The sequence below is a fragment of the Drosophila mauritiana genome, chromosome 2L (assembly GCF_004382145.1).
Source record: "Drosophila mauritiana strain mau12 chromosome 2L, ASM438214v1, whole genome shotgun sequence".
In the NCBI taxonomy this organism is placed as follows: domain Eukaryota; kingdom Metazoa; phylum Arthropoda; class Insecta; order Diptera; family Drosophilidae; genus Drosophila; species Drosophila mauritiana.
In genome coordinates this window covers 11471428-11488056 of record NC_046667.1, presented here as the reverse complement: position 1 = coordinate 11488056, position 16629 = coordinate 11471428, and the positions used below count along the sequence as shown (strand labels likewise).

The 16629-nt window shown below is 40.8% G+C and overlaps 4 protein-coding genes across 4 annotated transcripts; 3 read left to right on the top strand and 1 right to left on the bottom strand.

The window, feature by feature from the left end:
* The first annotated feature begins 1001 nt into the window (after positions 1-1001).
* Positions 1002-1383, top strand: LOC117148435. The gene is made up of 2 exons (XM_033315811.1): positions 1002-1085; positions 1145-1383. The coding sequence occupies exons 1-2, from the start codon at positions 1010-1012 to the stop codon at positions 1348-1350; spliced, it is 282 nt and encodes a 93-aa protein (XP_033171702.1). The 5' UTR covers positions 1002-1009; the 3' UTR covers positions 1351-1383.
* A 67-nt stretch (positions 1384-1450) lies between these two features.
* LOC117148445 lies at positions 1451-1844 on the top strand. The gene is made up of 2 exons (XM_033315821.1): positions 1451-1549; positions 1603-1844. Exons 1-2 carry the CDS (start codon positions 1474-1476, stop codon positions 1767-1769), a joined length of 243 nt encoding a protein of 80 aa, XP_033171712.1. The 5' UTR covers positions 1451-1473; the 3' UTR covers positions 1770-1844.
* Positions 1845-1939: 95 nt separating this feature from the next.
* On the top strand, positions 1940-2308 carry LOC117150546. The gene is made up of 2 exons (XM_033317478.1): positions 1940-2024; positions 2081-2308. Exons 1-2 carry the CDS (start codon positions 1952-1954, stop codon positions 2284-2286), a joined length of 279 nt encoding a protein of 92 aa, XP_033173369.1. The 5' UTR covers positions 1940-1951; the 3' UTR covers positions 2287-2308.
* Positions 2309-11050: 8742 nt separating this feature from the next.
* On the bottom strand, positions 11051-16417 carry LOC117150761 (V-type proton ATPase 116 kDa subunit a). The gene is made up of 4 exons (XM_033317798.1): positions 16346-16417; positions 11619-13818; positions 11339-11510; positions 11051-11276 (listed from the first exon to the last, which is right to left on the bottom strand). Exons 2-4 carry the CDS (start codon positions 13795-13797, stop codon positions 11183-11185), a joined length of 2445 nt encoding a protein of 814 aa, XP_033173689.1. The 5' UTR covers positions 13798-13818; positions 16346-16417; the 3' UTR covers positions 11051-11182.
* Between the last annotated feature and the right edge of the window lie 212 nt (positions 16418-16629).

The window sequence follows — 16629 nt, the reverse complement described above, 5'->3', positions numbered from 1 at the left end:
TTTATTCAAGTATGCATAATAAGCCCACACAAACACACAAAGTTTCTTTTGCTTGAGTTATTGTCAAAACTATCCCCCAATGTCTCATGCATAATTGTATAGAAATTCAGTTCTGGTTTTAGGTTTTGCCTACCTCACCCACCGATTATCCTGGCTAAGCCTTCAAAGTTCCTTAAAATTGCCCATTCGAGATGTATTTACACTGCTGTGTGTGTGTGTGTTCGTTTGATTAATGAAGATTAATAACGAGGAAAATTGTTACCGATCTGCAAAAGGTTGCTCTGAATTGCTTTGAGTTTTGGGCCTGACAGTTTATTTGCCTGAGTGGATTTTGCCCAAAATTTTATAGTCAATGATACGATTTAATCAAGCAGCGATTAGACCGTGTGAGTGAACTAAACGAATCAGCTGTGGCATAAGTGCTGCAATATTTAACATGTGAATTACTGCGTCCACTTATGTGCTTGTAATTTTAAAAATGATTTCTCATTGCTTAAAAACCATTATTCGTCACACAATTCATACTGGAAGTATAATTGAAATATCGTGACTCGGCGTTGTCTTCTTCGCACATAAAATGTTATTAAAACGCAGAGAACCAGAAGAGCGAGCATAATGTGAAAACTAGACATTGTGGCCGTTAAAAAATCGCTTAAAATTTATGACAGCACTTGCGGCATTTGGCGTTGAATATTTTTTTTTATATTTATTTCGCTGCCTCTTTTCCCATTGTTCTATTTTCAAACTTTGCGTGCCGCCATAAGATTAAACTGCCATTGTTTCCTTGGCAATGGAATCGACAAAAGCGAACTATTGTGCTCAAAGATATTTTGATACTCAGTCAAATGAAAGTAGGATTCATAATACGCACCTCTTCGACCTTTTCATTCTCGACTATATCTTTAAAAATTAAACACATATATTTTCACAAAGTTCACGCTGCATTATACGCTTATTAGAGTAAAAAATATCATTGACTTTAAGTTAGAACTATTGCAGCTGCGGCGAAATGAAGTTCTTCATTTGGATTTCATTCTTATTGGTCTGTAAAGGGTCCAACGAAGAGGATGGAAACATAATAGCCGGTTCGTTTTTCGATTAACTATAAATTTAGAATAAAATTGCATAATCTTATAACTTTTAGAGATGTGCTTCAAGCCAAATTCTGGACCTCCTTGCCAGAAGCTAAAAACATATTTTTGGGACAAGGTAAAGAATCGATGCGTGCTCTCTGGGTATTTAATGGAGCCTTGTGGATTCTTTAACACAATGGACATGTGCGATAAAATATGCACCAAAGAAGCGTGGACACTATCTCATTTGGAAGTATATGTACGAAAGTTGCCTTAAAATATACTTGTTTTTTAGCTGCCAATTCCTACAGTTGACATTTAAGAAGTGGTTACGCTTATTAACTAGTAAGAATTCATTTATGGTGGTTGCAGCGGTATTTTTTATTCAGTTAGCAGTGATATGAGGGTCAAAAGCGATATCGTTTTACTCGCTCTGTGTTTCTACGCCACCAATGCGACAGGTCCAGTTTATCAGAGTAAGAGCCTTTTTGGATTATTGAATATGGAAATTTCTGAAATACTTTTAAAGCTGTTTGCAGGCGAACAGGCGGCTCAATTACTTGTTATCAGGACAACACTTGGAGCTACAACGAGCGTACTCGTAAATGCTATCGTGTTCAACAGAATAAGGAGCCATGCGGCTTTTTCGATGGCGAAAAGGGTTGCAAGGACTTCTGCCACAGGCCCAATAAATAAATCAGAACTAGCATTCCCAAATACATATTCATTTTAATTTGTACAAATAAAAATGCTAACTGTTGTTGATAATAATCTGTACCCGTAGAAATTACATTTTCAATGGTTATCACATTAAGTCGCATAAAATCCTCAGAAACGATAGTAATACAATAGCGTTCTCTGCGACTTCAGCAGTTCGTATGTGTATTTTAAATATATTGTTTATAGTGCTCTTCAATACAATGTTTAAAGATGTCATATCAATCAGATCCAGTAAGTTTAATTATTAAACTTGTTGTTGCTTCTTAACTTTAAGCGATTATTTAAAGTGCTTTGCAGGCGGGTTGAAGTAAAAATCGCTTGCGTGGAGAAAAATACTTGGGTATTCGACAGAAATTCTCAAACTTGTATTTCTGTCATTCCTGACCAGGAACCCTGCGGGCACTTTGTTAGCGAAAAGGCTTGCAAGGATCTCTGCCTGAGAACAAATCAAAAATATTTTTGGATTAATGAAAAAAGAAGAATCTTCAAATAAAAAGGGATTTTATGCTAACAAAATATGCAATTTTTATTAAAATGTTGGAATTAAAAAAAATGTTAAAAATAAGACCTTTTTAAATTTTAATACTGCATAATTTGATCTGGCCATGTCCATGTCAGGCTTTATGTCCGTCTGACTAATAGGTATCTGATTGTCGAGGAAATCGATCTTAACGAGTTCTCCTGTTTTGCTTAGAATTTGCATTCGTTTGCATGTAATGTTATTAAAATATTTACGCTTGAAACCGAAGTTATTAAAGTTTCTTCGGCTCTCTTCATCTTTAAAAATTACAGACTTATCGTTGAAAGCGTCGGCATGAGTTTACTGGTTTTCCCTTCGTTTATTTTGCCGGCTGTATATGAAGTTCATCAGGCAGCTCCAGTGGAGCATGTGTCCTTGGACGACCATTGTCCTTTGGTTTGTTTGTTGTCTGGTTTGCAACTGCCGCTAATGAAACATACTTCTGGCACTTTATTTCATTTGCTCTCTCGCCTCGCCCTAACAATCTCAGACCCATCCAACCCATTTCACTCCCCTCGCAGCATTTAGCTCATTTTCGCAGGCTTGGCTCAAGTTTTTGTGTCCTTGGTTTTATTAGATTTTATTTGCACAGTCTTTATTTGTCTTCTGACGTCGTCTTCTTTCTTGCCAGCATTAAGTGTCACATTTTAGTTCAGGGCTTCCGTTGGATTTTTTTAGGTGATAATATTTTGGTAAACCACAGTTAAGGGTGATAATATTTTGGTACTTTTCAGCACAAACAATAAGCCATTTGACATATCATTGAAACTACAATAAAATAAGCACTTTGTTTATATAACTTAAATAGAATAAGTTAAGTTATGGCTGTAATTTTTGGTTTTTCAAAGGGTTTAAAAATCTAGAGGGTAGTAAAATGGCTGAGTCCTAGCTTGGATAACTCCTTTTTCTTTTGGTTGATTTTCTTTTGTGCTCGGCTTTCGCTTGCCACAGCAGAATCCTTGCTCCTGGCGGCCGCTTCTGTTCTATTTGCTTTGGCCTTTTGTTAGTTTGTTTTGAGCAGCAAACTTTGCTCAGCCAGCTGGCCACATATGCCCCAGGATCCTCATTTGGTTCCTTCTTTTTTGGTTTTTTACACAGAGTTAACTTTTTATTTTTATTTTAGCACATTCGTCAAGTTTGTAAACACAAATTATGACAATTAAGTTGACTGTTGACTTGTTTGAGCTCGTCGTCTGCAAACTTTGCTTGCAATTTAAAAAGCTCGCCAAATTGCATTAAATTCCTGCCGAAACCGTTGACGGGAAATTCAATTAAGCGGGCAGGGCCCGAAAAAAAATGTCACCCGTTTGACATTCCAGATCGAGTTTAATTTTCGTTTTAATCTCCGTGCATTTGCAGTGCACAAAGTTTCCGGGGGGCTGCCAGTGGCACAAGTGGCACAGGAGCCACTGGAGTGTCGGAGCTCACGCAGAGTTCGTCCTGGGGGCAAGGAGGTGTTAAAGGTGGCCTGCAGCCACAATTGTTCATTAGATTAGCAAGTTGCAAAAGCAAAAGTTTGTAGCCTGGCTCAAATGCCACTTTCACGGCTGCTGACACACTTGAGTCGGATTGCGTTTTCTGAATTTGGCCCGACCTTTTCCATTTCCATCTCCCCATCCGCATCTACTTCCTTTTTCTTTTTGCGATTCGAGGAAATTTTATGAATTTTCTTATCAATTCAAAAGGCGAGAAACGACAGAAATTTACGTGCTCAAAGTGGCAAGTTGTCACAGCGACAAGCCAATCTATATATGTATGTATGTATGTGTTAGCCAACTTTTCGGCTCTTTTCGCCCTCATTGCAGCACCACCACATCCACATAGCTGTCTCAATTTGTCATTGAAGTTGCCGCTGTGCTGCCGATAAGAAAGTTTTCACTTGATATAAGCAAATGCGGCTATTGATGCTAAATGTTGGCAGTTACTCTTCTCCCTTGACTCTGCACTGTTTTCAAGATTTGAATTGAATTTCAACGTATTCTTTTTACAGTTTTCCTGACGCATATTTCCTCCACCAGAAGAAAACACACAAATGATTTGCGCTTGAAAAATGAAAGTGCTTTGTCACCATTTACCCAAAGCACTTTGCCAATTAAACTTATCTGTAATTGCCTTAAAGTTTGAATTGAGTTTCAGAGTTTCCAGGAATTTTCGCCAGCTGCAAAACCAGACTAAATTTAATTCATTAGAAATACGTGTTTTTCATTAAAATAATTATAATTGGTCAGTTACTGCGGTCTGGTTTTTGATAGATGTATGCCCACTAAGCTTTATTCAAATAGTGAAATCTGCAGTCGTATTAAAATATATATTGCATTAAATGGCACGTAAATGTGGTAACGAATTAAATGTTGAAAATGTGTGTGCCCATTACCACTTAAGTATATAATATTTTTAATGGAATTTAGTAAGCTACAGCTATTCATGTTTGTGTATATTCATGAAAATAAGCGCCAACGCTTTGTCACCATTTAGGATAGCAATTTAACTTATCAGAATTTTCGCTTTATCTGAATTAAGTTCACACGTGAAGAACACGCAACTACTGGCCAACGGAAGTGTGGAATATGCCCAGTGGGGGGAAATGTTGGCAGGAAAATGGAAAATGTTTGCCACCAAAAAGGACCGCAGACCGAAGTCCGAAGTGCGTAAGGCAACACTCCTGTGGTGGCGCGTGTTACATAATTAAAAGCATGGCTCGAGGTGGCAAGAGCGTGAAAATAAAGCGAGAGACAAACTATAAAATAAACCAAATATCACTGGGAGCGGCACACTCGAGCGCATAAAAGAGTTTTTATTACCACGTGCTACCTGGTACCTGGGGCAAGGAAATCCTAGTCCTGCGTGGCCCCCAACCTGAGTAATAGCCAGTGCGGCTCATTGTCCTTTTCCGGTAATAATTTCGCATTTACCCCCAGCACGGTGGCAACCTAACACGTTTGTTCTGCTGGCTGCCCGGCTAAATTAGCTGTGACAGCCGCGTGGCATAGGCGGTGGGTCCTGCCCATGTCCTTCGTCCTGCGTCCTGCGTGGCTGCGTGGTGGAGGGACTCTTTGGCGGCTTGAGACATACCTGAGGCGACTCGTTGCGACCACGTTATCATTTATAATGAGTTAATTACATTTAATACGCATGTACAATGGCCTGTTGAACATGGCGCACAATTAAATGTGACCCTGGCCAAAGGAGCGTCCCTGGCAATAACAACAAAGGATAACGTGGCCATATCTCGAATGATGTGGGTGTATGCGTGTGTGTGTGTGAGCTTAACGCTTTAAGCAGTCATTGCATTTAATGGCTGCTTTGAGGTTTATTAGCTGCTGATTGTTAGCGTAATTACAACTGCCTAGTATTCTCGCCTAGTACGGATATGCAGGAAAATAGCTGGACAACTTGCAAACCATTTTATTTTATATAAGATACCATATTATCTATAAAATTCTACACAATAGTCTTCTATAATTTTATTATTTTTTTTTTTACATTAGATCTAATAGTTAATGCCTTGCATTCGTCATAATTTGTTTGCTAAACGTGGAAAAACTTTTCGGTAACTAAAACAATATGCCATTTATCAAAATCCCATATTTCATATCAGCAGACCGATGGAGTGGGCGAACTAAAAACATTTATCAATAACCGCCCCTCGCCGAAATGCTCCCCTTTGTGGTGCATACTTTCGGCAGCTGCCATCGGCCATATTACGTATACGTGATGGTGACTGGAAATGGAAAATCCATTTCCAACGCCTCTTGGCGACGAATTCTTTGCAGACATCTAAGCATTTAACAATTTGCGACCACGCCCACCCGAACTCCCACATTTTGGCTGCCAGCCATTGCATTTCTCAGACAACTAAAAAAGGGAACCAAAAAATTATTTTAAACCACAATTTTGTGGTTCGTTTTTCCTTAGGTTTCCTCTTTTTTTTTTTTTCGTTCAGCAAATAAAAATTTTGCTTTGTGCCTCCTGTTGTGCCTCGTGTCCAGGCTCGTGCAACTGACAGCTGCAAAATTTGTGCGCTCTTGTTCATTTGTTTGACTGCCCATTGTCGTGTGTGTGTGTGTGTGTGTGCGTGTGCATCAGTATATGTGAGTGTGTGCATCAGTGTGCGTGTGTGTGGGGTATGCGCTTGTTTGTTGTTATACCAAAAATTGAACACACAAAGCAATTGCTATGCAACATTTGTGCAGACATGGCCCAGAGTTCCGAAAAAAAAGAACCCAAACATTGCAAAAAAAAAAAAAGAAAATACAAATAAAATTGCTGTACAATTGAACGAGTACAAAGGCCATTCATGTATGTGTCTGTGAGTGCAAGAACGTTTAATAGTTTTATTGCTGGCCACAAGCGTTCTTGATACTCAGTAATCAACGACTTACATAGACTAGACGAATGGAAGAGGAGCATTCAAAGAAACCTCAAAAAAAGGCTAAGAAATTGATTCCAATAATAATTTGGTTTTATTGTGTAACAACTTTTTGCAAAATTGTTTTTTTAAAATTTGTTTCACATTGTTTTTTCTGCTACTTTCTAGGCCCCAACTGAAATAGGTACATCAGTAACGACTCTTTTCGGCCCAAAGTAAATTTTGATGGAAACATTTTTGGCCAGCACATTCGTTGGTTGTCATGTCAGTGGTCAATTGTTTATTGTTAACATGGTCAATTCAACGCCAACCATCCGCCAGCCCTGTGGCATGCTACTCCCATATATATTTCACAAAATATCAAATTACTTGGCTTTCCTTTGATGCTGCTCCAGAATGTATATCTTGAGCAATTTGCGGCTTTGGCTCGCCTGTCAGCACTGTTCGCATTCAGAGACGAATTAATCCATTTTCAGCTTTCTGTCAGGGGACTCGGTTGACAGACGGAAATGGAGACTCAGTCCCAAAAAGGAGAACCTTAACGTTTTAAGACCACCAAAGTGCAGATGCAGATACAGATGCAGCTGCAGTGCAGTTCTGGCTAATTAGGAATTAGATTTCGGTACGGTCTCGGATGAATGTGCGTCGAGTGCTAAAATGGCTAATGCACTTTACTGTTCCCACTGACAGACGGCCGAAAAGGAAGCTGGATGGTGGGTGTATTTTATGGTTTTATGGTTTGACAAAGGACAGGCCACCGCACAGAGATGACCGACTTCATCATCAACAAAGCTGGCGCCTCGGGCGCAAATTTCAATGCGTTTCGAGCATAAAATAAATGTCCACTAAAAATGTCCCTGGCATTGTTGTTGCTGCCCCTGGGGGCGTGGCAGCATAAGGGGGCGGCCAGGCGGATGACGAACAAAAAGCAAGCGATGGTGTGAGTTTAGCGGCGTTTTGTACACATAACGCTTTTTACTATCGAAAATTAAATAAAAATTATTCGAAAAATTTACAAACCCCATAATTTTGTTGAACTCGTTTGTAGCTCGTATAAAACTCATATTTATTTTATGTCATCTCAAATTCAAATGGTTGTTCCCAATTTTTTTCCGAGTGCTGCACTCAGTTCTCTTACATGTCTCAAGGACATGTTCATAGCTGACTGCCTCGGAGTTCTCGCTGAACTGAACTGAGCTGAACTGAACTGGACTGGACTGCTGGACAGAGCTGGCCCAAATCGCTGCAAGTGCTTTTAAGTCGTTGTCAAATGCAAAGAGCACAATAATTCAAATTTATGACGCGCAATTGTGCTCACACACTTTCCCTGCGCCACCTCGTCCACTTTCCTGGCCATTTTGCCTGCTGGCCCTCGATTTCGTCCTTTTCGCAGGCATAAATAAAGGAAAACTTGGAACGTGCGTCCAGCTGAGTGGGCGGTTGCTCGTCATGGGAGTATGTAAATTTAGTGGCCACCGAGTTGGGGGAAAGTAAGCGTAAAAATTTTATAATTTGTGGCTCTCTCACTGAACAATTATTTTATTTCTTCGTTGTCCGGTTCGGTGCGGTTCGCTTTGGTTCGGTTCGGTTCGGTTTTGGTTCTTTGGAATCAAGGATCTGAGAACTGAGAACTGGGATAGGTATAGGTGAGGCCGCAAGAAAGTGAAGCTGTTGGAAAATTATCTGCTTTTGATTTACGGACTTTGTTGGACGTGGTCGTAAAATCTGGCAAAGCCCACGCGGGGTAATTTCGTATTCGGTGATTTGGCCGTGGCTTTTGTGGCAAGTGATAATAAAATTGGGACACCGAGAAGTTGATCTAGATTTGAGCTCATGCTTTGATTTTCGATGGTTATAAAAGCTTTAGTATTTCCAGGAAATAAATTGGTAATGCAAACAAAATTTTGGGCAAATATTCCATTTATATGAAATCAACTCAACAAATTGCATATTTATTTAATTGCTTCTAATAAATCCCGAAATAAATACGATGCTCTCTCAACCAAAAAAATAATAAAAGTCCAGGGGAAACAATAAAAGTATCATTTAGTTTTGCTTTGCTATTCAATTAGGCGTCCAATGGCTGCATATGTCATAAAAAAACGCACACAAAATTATAAAGAAAATATGCAGAGTCGAACAATTAAAAAGCAATATCTATGGATACATTTATTGGGGAGAGGTAGAAACTATTATTTCGATTTGGGATGTGTTTGCGGATTTATAAACAAATCCCGATGCAAATCAACGACATCGAAATGCAGTTTGATTTATATTTATGCTTTTGCAGCAGGCATAAAAAATCAAACGACATTGCAAGAAAAAAACACAATATGCAGCAATGCCAAAAGAAACTTTGGTAGAACAAAATGCAAATAATTGCGACGGGCAAATAAATTAAAGCAAATTCGAAAGAGCAAATGCCGCAGTTGTTTGGCACAAAAAAAATGGAGGCCACACCAAAACCAGAGCAAACATTGATTAATACGAGGCCAAATGCATTAGGCCAGTTCACATAATTTACGACCAACTGTCTATGCATGCACAAACATTTATTTGTTTAATGTATTTTGCAGCCATATTTATATGCCGATCGCCTGAATTGCCGTTGTTGTTTTCGTTGCATTTATTTCGGATGCTGATGTCGCTGGCGATACGCGGCGTATACGTAATGCGAAATGTTCTATTTTCACAAAGAGCGCAGCGGCAGCAGGGAACTTGACCAGAATGTCAGCTGCACAAACACGGTTAAACCACGGATGCCTCCAGGCCAAAACTGCCGACTAGCCGCTGGATGGCAGATAGTTGATAGCTTTTTTTTGTGGCATACTCAGTTTGGCTTGTTTCAGAAATCGCCTGATATTTTCGGTCTATTGGTTTGAAAAATCGGTCAGTGTCATTGAAGTTTAATTTGGGTTAGTAGAGGAGAGATTTTTGCTTAAGGATAACATCTAATTTAGTGCACTTTATAGCATAATAATCGTTAGGAAACGAACTAATATGTATACCCTGTTTTTATTGACAGTATTAAATAGGTTTTTTTTTTGGAACTGAACTGATTTAATTCCTATTTCGAATTTCATTGAAATGTATGAATATTAAGATAAGCCTTGTGGCATAAAAAATAATATTTGCATAATCACTATGACATCCTTAGGGTATTTTAATGTCCCTACACAATAGAATCATAAGCTCTTGTTCTTTTAGCCGCCTCTGTTGTTCGGTTGTTGGGAAAATAGCATTTGACATGCGGGTTCAAAGCGTTTGGCAGCCTGTTTGAATTCCTATTTGCATTGCGTGTGTTTTGGCTGGATCACCTGTCCTCCTCCAAAGCACCTGAGCATTGCCCACTGCCTGGTGCCCAATGTCAATTGTCCATTGTCCATGGCCCGATTGTCAACACCCCGCTGTTCGCGAAAATATTTTTTGGCAGGAGAGCAATGGCGGCGACAACGAAAACCCAAAAAAGATACACACAAGAACACGTTCGATTTTGCCAGCAAGCAATAGGCAATAAACACAAAACGCAGCCAATTGAGTTCGAATGCAAATATTTGGAAACGCGCAGAGGGCAGCTCAGAAGCAAAAACAACACCGGCGAAAAGGTTCCAGGAACCCAAAGAATGGGGGGCTGAAGCTCAAAATTGAAATTGAAAAGAATTTCGCGCCATTTAGCAGTTTTTTTTAGGAAAATCGTTGGCATGGAATCCATGAAAGGTTTAAATTTGATTGGCAAGTTTTATACATATTTTGGAATTAGATTTAGCTTGTTTGAAAATAATATATTCTATATATAGTATTAAGTCTAAGTGGAAAATAACTTCCTAGCTTACGTTTTTTTTATCTGTCGTTATTGATCCACTTTACTTACTTGGTAAAATAAATCAATTTTGCTCATTTAACATGCACCAAATGACAGAAACAAGTGCGCTATAATCCGGACCTTCTTTTTCGTTGATGCGATCAGTCATGCTATTATTATTTAAATTGCCCAGTGTTCAATTTCGCAACTCAATGCCCAATGGACAGTCGAATTGACAACATAATTTCAGCATATGACAACTTTTCTAATGAGAAAAAATCGGACACTCACACACAGTAGAGCAAACTTTCTTTTGCGGATATCAAGCAATTTGCTTTGAGAAAATGTGCAGTCAGTCCGTTTGGGAATGTGTGTGTGTGTGCTTATGTGTGTGTGTGTGCTTATGTGTGTGTGTGTGCTCAGACACAAGATGTGTTTTCTAGAGTGTGCTTTGCAGTTGTCACTTGCGTGCCCAAAGCAAAACTGTCAAAAAGCATATGACAAACATTTGTCGTCGGCTGACAAAACCCAGAAATGAGCCAGGAAAACAGAGGGACGCACCCGAGTTATGTATGCATATCAAACGAAATTTATTTTTCCGTGAAAAAACGAAAGATAGAACGGAATAAAGGGAAAATGCTTTAAGGTAGTGCGTCCTGCGCCCTGTCGTTCTCCTTTGACCTCTCGTGCCGAGCTCCTTAGTCATCGTCGCTGACATCCAAAATGGTCTTAAAGGCAAAAGGCTCAAAGGCGTAACCAGCGCCCTCGTAGAACTTGCTCATGAACTCCACCCTGCAAAAACAAATCGCAGGTTAAAATGCATCTGAAATGTGTCCTCATTATACGAATCTCACCAGTGCAAACGCAGTGTGTGCAGGAAGGCCGAGAGTCCTTCGATGAGCACCAGGATACCGACTGTGAGCAACGCCCAGGCTCCAAAGAATACATAGATGAGAATTCCGCCAATATAGCTGTCGTACTTGAATCCCATGGAAAACACCATGTTCCACAGCACTTCGGAAAGCTCTGTTAACATGAAACATAATATATTATTGAAAATGAATAATAATTGTATGAAAGGAATAAAAATTGTATAAACAATGCGTTTTAAATGTAATAAAAAGTGTAACTTACGTGCGTGAGCCAGGGATAATGCCCACAATCGGAGGTATGAGGCAGTGTGGGAGACCGTACTCAGGACATACTCGATAGTGTGGATGGCCTGGTGGATGAAGATCTCGCCCATCTCATCGTCCTCTCCATGACCCTCTCCTCCACCGCTTTGTGGTTTTGGTGGGGGAGCCCCGCTCGTCTTGCGTTTGATCATGATGTACAGAGGCTTGCCCAGAAGCATCCAAGGAATGCAAATGATGGCAATGATGACAAAGACCTGTTGGATGCTCTTCTGACCCTCGAACATGAACTCCTTGCAGGGCTCAGGAGTGTCCTGGCTGCCCTGCAGTATCATGTTGATGAACAGGATCAGGATAGACGGAGCACAAGCCGGTGAAAGTGGTCCTTCAACGGTGTCATTGTAAACGACCCACTTGAAGAACATCATGAAGACCATGTACCCGAACAACAGGAGAAGGAACAGGACTTGGGGCAGGAACTCCAGGAAAATACTTGCGTACTTCTTGTAGTAGGCAAAGTTGACCACCGACATGGAGACACCGAAGATCATGTGGATCACGCCCACAATGATCGACAGCTTCATCTTAAAGGTGTTCAGAAAGATGATCTTGTTGTCGGCCAGTTGCCAAATGGGATCCATGCCGAAGGGATATGTCTTGTAAACAGTATCGTTCGGCCTCAGGGTGATATATTTAAGGTTTTCATCCTGAACCACGTCCCTCGTATAGTTCATGTGCCAAGCGGAACCGAATATATTCATGGACTTTGAGAACACATCGTTGTAAATGAATCCGGTGTAAATGGAGAAAATTCCCATGAGGAAGATGATGTATCGTCCGCCGAAGAATATGTTAAAGATCTCCTCCTTGATCGAAGACAGCTGCTTTTCCTTGATGATTAGCCAAGAGGCGAAGAGCAGCAGGATCAGTCCGTGACCCAAGTCACCGAACATCACGGCGAACAGAAAGGGGAATGTGATGCAAGCGTAAAGAGCCGGATTCACTTCTCTATACGAGGCCATGCCATACGAGTCAACCAAGTTCTGGAATCCATTGGTGAATTTATTGGTCCTCGTATAAGTCGGCGGCATCTCGTTCGTCTCGATGACATTCATGAATGCCGGTATGGAGCTCTCCGAAATCTTCGAGGCTCGAGCTAGTGCATCCTGAACCGTGGAAATATCGTTAGTGGGCACCCAACCCTCGCCAATCAGGCACTTGCCCGTCACATCGGGATTGAAGAAGTTCAGGATATGATAGATGGCCTTCATTTTGCGGACCATAATCGACCAGCGTGGCAAATGCTTGGAGGCTGAGTTCAAAACCCGGCTGCGATGATCTGCGCTCTGGCTGAGGACCAACTTGAGGTCCTCCAGTCGGACATTCACATCCTTGATCATCTCTTTTCGCTCGGCATGTGAGCTGGGACAGGGATAGACGGCGGCATGATATCCCGTGCAGACCTTCTTGATCCTTTGCTTCAGCTGCTCTCCCTGGAAGAAGGCCACGAAGACGGTCTTCAGCACAGGCCTTCCAGTTTCCTCGTCGGCGACGAGGCCATCAATGTCGGCTCTGCGCAGGAAGATATTTCCTCTGGAAATGCGCCACAGCATGCGCTCAAAGCTGAAGAATCGCTCCAGCTTGATAACACCGGCAACAAAGGCCAGTTGACCCCGCTGGGCGGCTCCTGGCAAATTTGCCGGATCCTCGGGGTCCAGTTTTCGGTTGACGTCCAGATTAATGACTTCCTGATCGGAGAAAAAGCCCTCGGTGTTCTCTAGCACGCATTTGAGTTCTTGCATGTGCCGGAAGTTGGCATCCAAACTGGCTCCATTGGCGGACATTTCGCGCAGTTCATTGTCGGTCTTCTCCAGCTGAGCCTCCAGGTCTACGATCTCGCGAGGATTGGGAGCACTGGGCTCCTCCTCCGGTCTCAGGACTGGGAGCTTTACCTCGTCCTTCTTCATCTCAGACTCCACGTACCGAAGGCGGCGCTCCATGTCATCACATCTCCTGACCTCGTTGACGTACTTTCGCTGGAAGGCACTGACCTCCTCGTTCAGATCGCGAAACTGGACACATCCTTTCTCGCCCAGCTCGGCGATGGAGGCGTAGGCTGCCTCCGGCTGGATGAACAGCTGGCACAGGGCCATCTTCTCGCTGCGGAACATGTCACCCATGTTCAAATCGAGTGTCTATAACTGCAAAAATAAAATATATATTTAGTTTAAAATGGCTTTGCTAAAGGTGTAATTAATAGAGATCGACGGCTTAGTTAATGCTATAGATTCTTGTCTAATTCGACTGTGACGACTTTTTTAATGTTGGTTATTCATGTTCGTTATTGGTGTACTATTACTATTTGATTTTATAACAAAGCAATTAAGGTGCACATAAAAATTGACTTTTGAAGCTTTATTAGATATTTTTATTGCCAAGGCATGTGATCAATCGTGGTATATATAGTCACCGAAAATTCCAACAATGATAAGAGTGCAATAACTTAATAAATTAGTTTATAACAGTGTCAAAATGATAGGAGCCTTGAACAGAACTAAAAATTCATTCATGCCATGAAATGTTTCTAATAATATTAAATGAAACAATTTGTTAAAAATAGAAATAAAATGATTTTTCTTGCAAAAAAAAATAAAATTCTTTGAAGAGTATCCAATAGTATCACTGTATCTTTTCTACCACTGCATGCCACACTTTACTAATCAGTTTGGATAATTAGCTGTTTTCCAGGGCTTTAATGGGTCCGCCGCCTGACAGGTGGACTCAAATTTGATGACGCACATTGTTTATGGTCGGTCCACTTGAATGCAGTGCCTGCCAATGTCGCAATCAATCACCTAAGTGGAACCCAACAATTCGGAACAGAACCTGGCCAAAATAGATTAGATTACGCACCGCAGGCTACCATGTCTATCGAGATCGTTTCGGTTGTTATCTACTGGCATTCGGGGCATTATCTGGAGTGGGCGTTGAGCGCTGAGCGCATTAATAATTTGAAATTATTAACAATTACCGCCAATCAGTTGGTTTATAAATAAGCCCCGAAAGTCTTTTATTGCATTAAACGCTTATTACCAGCCCCGGGACTCAGTGCATTGTCTTCTGATAACCGTTTTGGGCAGGCCAGATTATATGGATATTTATGGTTAGACCAATGCCTGGCTGAGATTTTTCCCCGCCTGTCTGGCCATAAAATCATGATTGACTCTCCCTCTCGACTGGCTGATAAAAAGACACGCAGTCTGTGGCCTCACTTCAGCTATTTTTTGATAGTTTCGACTTATCACAGACACCAGGAATGTGATTTACAGCGAAGGGAAGTGAGTTCTTTCAAACGGAATTGTGGGATTAAAATAAATTGTTGATATTTTTAAAAGCTTCGTAAATGATTGAAGGCAAAGGCAGTTGCGAAATTGCAGCCATATTACAAATAAAATAATATCTAATGATGAACAATTGTATCTTTGCTATATCAATTAATTAAAAATATCCACAAGTTGTTTAGAAAAAAACTGTTCGTGTTGTACTGGTTATTATTATCGTTAATCGTTACGTTATCAGTTTGACGCTGAAGTCAACTAGAAGTAATTAAATTTAGAATTTTTGTACCCTTGGGTCATGTGGTTAAACATTGTGTCACTCTTTCTACTCGATTTATAAAATGTATTCCTTAGAAGACACTTGCATATCAACTTGGAATTGAATGGATTTTACTTTAGCTTACAATAAGGAGCACACCCTTGTGATTTGCACAAACGGTTCATAGAATTGATTAACTGCAGCCGACTGGGATTTGCTGATGGCCATCTGTGGATAAATCAGTGCAAGTCGGTGCTTATCGGTTTCAGTTTTGTACATCAGTCTAAGCCATAAATCTGCACAGACCAGACAATTGCCTTTAAGATGGCCATAAATCTTCGGGGGCAAACTTCACGCAAATGTCTGATTATCGTGTGGCCAATACCCATGGCCCATTCCCATTGCCCATTCCCGTTTTCCATTCCCGCTGGTTTATGTCTGCAATTACGGCTTCACTGGGGATTGTTGGATTGTTCGGATTGCAGGCGGTGTTACGGGGCTCATTAAGAAATCCGTTCGTGGGCCGTAAAAATATTATCGAAGCCCCAATCGGTTGGGTGGCAAATTTTAACTCGGCGATTGAATGGTTCAATTTGTACGCCCCACATGATCCATCACGTGCTCTAACGTCACAAGGTTATTATGGCTCCATATAGCAGACATAAACCAATTTATAGTTCAATACTAGTGTCAGGCTAATGAAAATCGATGTTTAATGAACGTTATCGAGTGATTATCAATTTCCAATTAAGATACGTTATCGCTGAAGAAATTACCATTAAGTCAAATGCAATTTTGAATAATTACGTGAGGAGTGGCTAACGAATTACTCTGTTCGCAAGGAACATTTATAATGTGCCCAGTTAGAGCTTATCTCGGAAAACATTGATAACCTGATATTATTAACCCTAAGGGAACTGATAACAATAAGTGTGTGCCAAGAAATGGCCGAGGAGTGTGGCTAACACGCGCATTAGCAGCATGTTTGCCAACGTGGCGTATGAGTAACGTGAGAGTCTATTACTCGACTACTTAGTCACAGCGATAAGGGAATGAATCGACCGAGTTAGTAATCACTTAAGTTTCTCAGGAATATTTAAGGATAATTTAGATTTAAATCACTACACTTACACTACGTGAAAAAGAAAAGTTTCCAAACGATAGTTACTAATTTTTTATTCGCGACCTGCCAGTTCAGCGGCGCTGAAAGAACTGTGCGATCGCCTAAGACCTGTTGAGCCCTATGGCCAATTAGACTGGGGCTAATCTAAACAATACACCAATACACCGGGCCAATTGCCATGGGAGAGAGCTTCATAATCTTTGTGCCTACAATTTTTTATCACACGCTCGAAACCACTTTGCGATTGTGGCTTATCGCCGGTGAGAGACGGTAATCGGCGAGTAACCGAAAC

Excerpts from the sequence above, each read along its gene's own strand:
- LOC117148435 (XM_033315811.1), top strand. The coding sequence starts at position 1,010 with ATGAAGTTCTTCATTTGGATTTCATTCTTATTGGTCTGTAAAGGGTCC. Across the intron at positions 1,086-1,144 it reads GGATGGAAACATAATAGCCG|AGATGTGCTTCAAGCCAAAT; the intron begins GTTCGTTTTTCG and ends TATAACTTTTAG.
- LOC117148445 (XM_033315821.1), top strand. The coding sequence starts at position 1,474 with ATGAGGGTCAAAAGCGATATCGTTTTACTCGCTCTGTGTTTCTACGCC. Across the intron at positions 1,550-1,602 it reads GACAGGTCCAGTTTATCAGA|CTGTTTGCAGGCGAACAGGC; the intron begins GTAAGAGCCTTT and ends ATACTTTTAAAG.
- LOC117150546 (XM_033317478.1), top strand. The coding sequence starts at position 1,952 with ATGTGTATTTTAAATATATTGTTTATAGTGCTCTTCAATACAATGTTT. Across the intron at positions 2,025-2,080 it reads TGTCATATCAATCAGATCCA|TGCTTTGCAGGCGGGTTGAA; the intron begins GTAAGTTTAATT and ends GATTATTTAAAG.
- LOC117150761 (XM_033317798.1), bottom strand. The coding sequence starts at position 13,797 with ATGGGTGACATGTTCCGCAGCGAGAAGATGGCCCTGTGCCAGCTGTTC. Across the intron at positions 11,511-11,618 it reads ATTATCCCTGGCTCACGCAC|AGCTTTCCGAAGTGCTGTGG; the intron begins GTAAGTTACACT and ends TCATGTTAACAG. Across the intron at positions 11,277-11,338 it reads CACACACTGCGTTTGCACTG|GGTGGAGTTCATGAGCAAGT; the intron begins GTGAGATTCGTA and ends TTGTTTTTGCAG.